Raw genomic sequence first — 3,853 nt, forward strand, 5'->3', positions numbered from 1 at the left:
GCAATCACTCAGGAGCCAGATCACTTGTCCATAAGGTCGTCCGTGCAGGGTATTACTGGCCAAACATGCAAGCTGATGCTAAAGCATACGTTAAAGTCTGCGACCAGTGCCAACGGTTTAGTAACGTCCCCAGACAACCGTCGGAATACCTCACCCCGATGGTGGCACCGTGGCCCTTTGCACAATGGGGACTAGACATTTTGGGTCCCTTCCCTCTGGGCACAAGGCAAATGAAGTTTCTAGTGGTGGGCATCGATTATTTCACCAAATGAGTGGAAGCCAAACCGTTGGCAAATATCACACAACAGAATGTGAAAAATTTTGTGTAGAAGAACATTGTATGCAAATTTGGAGTGCCGAAGGTATTGGTGTTTGACAACGGATGACAATTTGACAATGCACTCTTCAGGGACTTTTGCTTACACTTCGGAATTCAGAACCATTATTCCTCGCCTGCACGTCCCCAAGCCAACGGCCAAGCTGAAGTTGCAAACCGATCCTTGTTGAAAATCATCAAGACTCGGCTTGAGGGGGCAAAGGGAGTATTGGCCAGATGAATTACCAGGAGTTTTATGGGCGTACAGGACCACAGTGAGAACCCGGAGACTCCTTTCAAGCTAGCCTATGGAAGTGATGCAGTCATACCTACAGAAGTATATATGGCCAATCACAGGGTGATGATGTATCAAGATAAGGATAATGAGGAGCAACTCCGTTTGAACCTCGATCTAGTAGATGAGGTAAGGGCAGATGCAGAACACAGGGCAGCAAAGTACAAGAACCTCATGGCTAGGCAGTATGATGCGATGGTGAAGCCAAGGCGTTTCAACATAGGAGATCTCGTCTTGAGAAATGTCTCTTTGTCAACCAAAAACCCAGCACATGGGAAGTTGGGCCCAAATTAGGAGGGACCCTATAGAGTTATCAACTGTAAAAGGCAAGGATCCTACTACTTGGAGGCCCTAGACGGGAGAAAGTTGGAACGTCCTTGGAATGTGGAGCACCTGAGGAGGTACTATCAGTAAAAGTGAACCTATGGACGAGCTTGGACCTTGTCTGCCTACTTACGTTCTACTTATGTTTGTTTTTGATATCACTTATGTTTGATGCTATTTGTGTTTGAAGTTTGAAACTACTACTTTATTACTTATTATGGTTGTGTCATGTTTATGGATGAAGTTATGAAGTATGTACTTATTAAATAAAAAGGCATCAATGTGCATGTGTGCCTTATCTGTAAACAATACCTATGTTATGTACAAAATGTTGTGTGAATTCTACATCTCCATGATATTTTCATCCAAGCCAATCCACAAGAGGATTGAAAGATTCAAGATGAATAAAATCTCTAGACGCAGAGATGTAACGTCTAAATTTTCCTGAATAAAACAAGGAAAAAACCAAAAATACACTTGTCCGACTCAGGGACGAGGAAAAGCCATAACATTTTTGTCCAAGTTAAGGGTGAGAATCAAAAGCCAACTGAAACAATCCAAACTCTGGACAAGAGAAAAGTTGGGCAAAGTGAATTGGATGGTATGTAAAATCAGCTTGTAAGTCTTAAGATGAATCAAGCTGGATAAAAATACTACCTGCAAAGACGAGTTAGACTAACAATATGAAGAACATATATTTTCGCCATGGACGAGCTAAAATAGCATAACAGCATTCGTCCATGTAAAGAAAATGAGAGCACTCGTCCATGCAAAGAAAATAAGACTTCATTCATTCAAAGGGTGGACGTTCTACGTCCACAAAAAAAAAAAAAAAACCCTTGATTAGTTCAAAAAACTGAGATGATTGTTTAAAAACCCCATCCTAAAACCATGGATGAGGCTAATGTATTCTGGTTACATAAAGAGGTCCTAAAACAGAGGACCAAACAAAAGAAAAAACAAACAAAGATTGCCCTGAGTGTAAAGGTCTCGTCCTTAAGCAGGGGGAGCATTGACATTGGGCTCGTCTTGGGGTGGCTGAGTGCTAGCATCGTCTTCCACATTGACGTCCTCAGAGCCGATTTGAATAAGAGAGCTTGTGGCAGCAGCAAGGTTAAGTTTGATTGAGCTAAAGTCAACTTCAGGGAAGTTCTCAATAGCATCCAATCTGAAATCCTCAAAACCAGCTGCATAATTGCGATCCAGGGTGTCCGTATACACTTTGGACGACTTGAATTCAGCCACAGCGTCCTCTTTTGCCTTGGAGAGACGAGCATTCAGCTCGTCGTTCATCTTTTGCAAGTGATCAATGTGGGTATCCTTCTCCAGTGCATCAGTCTTTAGCTCCTCGATCAGCATTTTATGCTCATTGACTTCCTCCTTAGCTTTTGCAGCAGCCCCAGCCCATTTTTTGCAGTCAGCATTCACCTGTTGAATCCTCGTCTCCAACAAGACCCTCGTCTTGTCCAGTTCTGTTGCCTGTCTGGACGCTGCCATAAACTTTGACATGGCCTATGAATAGATAAAACAACATAGGATGGTTAAATGAAGAAAGGTTGTTAACTGAACAAGGACGAGAAATGAATATAAACATACCTTAAAGAGGTCATGGACTCCAGAATGCTCAAACTCCTTTAAGCCCATGTTATAACACATATTTATGTCCTCGCCCAGGACAGCCAACTGAAAACGTTCCCAAGCCAAATCCTCATTTTCAATGATGTTCGTGGAAGGCTAGGACGAACCAGGCGCAGTTGACTTAGACAAAGGAGTTCTGGGTGGAGGAGTCTTGGACGAAGTGGACTCAACCGAAGTGGACGAGTCCACATCAACTACCTGGATGGAAGGCTAAGATTGTGGAGGTTTGGACTTAACCACCTTAGACGAGCCCTGCTTCACTCTTTTGTCTCGACAATTGGGGAGCCCTTCTAAATCAATGTTCTTTGGCAAGAACTTCCTTTTGTCCCCAACCGTTGGACGTACCTGAACCTAAGGACGATCCTGGGTCTGAGCCTCAGGACGTTTCCCCTCACCTACAACTTCTTTCCCTTTGTTCTCTTTCATTGTTGACATTCCTAAAACGAGATAATAAATAGATCAGGAATGTATACATATATATATATATATATATATATATATATAATAAAAAATAAAAAAAAACTTAGCTGAAAACTTACTTTTGTGCACAATAACCTCGTGTGCAATAGCTTCGTCTGACGGCTCAAGACCCAAACCCCACTTGGCTAGACGTCTAAGAGTGATAAGAGAACGAAAGCTCCTGTTTGTATGAAGACGAGCCCTGTGGACGCGGTCACGATGAAATTTGCTCAAAGACGGACGTTTGGCAGCTACAACACAATGAGTAAATAAAGGTTAGAAATTGTAAACAGATCAAATAGAAAGAAGGATAAAAATAAACAAGGGGAAGGGACGTACCTTCTAGACGAAGGTTCCCTAAGTCCCCAGTGTAAGGAGGAAAGGGATCCCTGCCCATGTCCACAGGGTTCCCTACCTAGAAGCCTGAGACAAAGATGAATTCCGTCTTCCACTTTCTATTAGACGAAGCTAAGGACTTGATTAACCTACAATCATTCCCCCTAGCAGTGAACTGGTAAAAACCCTTAAACTGACTTATTGCAAAAGGTTTATAACAATAAAGAAAATCGTCCACAGTAAGAGGACGATCCCCACCAAAAACTTCCCTCCACAAAATTTGCATGGAGATAACTAATCTCCACGCGTTAGGATTAAATTGACAGACACCTAAACCTAACTTGACTAACAACTCTCTAGCAAAGGCATTTAAGGGAAACCTAAGGCTACCCAGGAAGTAAGATTCATAGACGCCTATTCCAAAACGTGGGTCACAACACCACTCTCCATGGACGAGTAGCATAGGGTTAAACTCGTCCGGAATT

The 3,853-nt window shown here is 42.6% G+C and overlaps 1 protein-coding gene across 1 annotated transcript; it reads right to left on the minus strand.

Annotated features, from left to right (window-relative positions):
- Window positions 1-1,915: 1,915 nt before the first annotated feature.
- On the minus strand, window positions 1,916-2,958 carry LOC126699651 (uncharacterized). Its single transcript, XM_050397599.1, has 2 exons — window positions 2,532-2,958; window positions 1,916-2,447 (listed from the first exon to the last, which is right to left on the minus strand). The coding sequence occupies exons 1-2, from the start codon at window positions 2,589-2,591 to the stop codon at window positions 1,932-1,934; spliced, it is 576 nt and encodes a 191-aa protein (XP_050253556.1). The 5' UTR covers window positions 2,592-2,958; the 3' UTR covers window positions 1,916-1,931.
- Window positions 2,959-3,853: the final 895 nt, after the last annotated feature.

Source organism: Quercus robur, chromosome 9 (assembly GCF_932294415.1).
Source record: "Quercus robur chromosome 9, dhQueRobu3.1, whole genome shotgun sequence".
In the NCBI taxonomy this organism is placed as follows: Eukaryota; Viridiplantae; Streptophyta; class Magnoliopsida; order Fagales; family Fagaceae; genus Quercus; species Quercus robur.

Excerpts from the sequence above, each read along its gene's own strand:
- LOC126699651 (XM_050397599.1), bottom strand. The coding sequence starts at position 2,591 with ATGTGTTATAACATGGGCTTAAAGGAGTTTGAGCATTCTGGAGTCCAT. Across the intron at positions 2,448-2,531 it reads GAGTCCATGACCTCTTTAAG|GCCATGTCAAAGTTTATGGC; the intron begins GTATGTTTATAT and ends ATCTATTCATAG.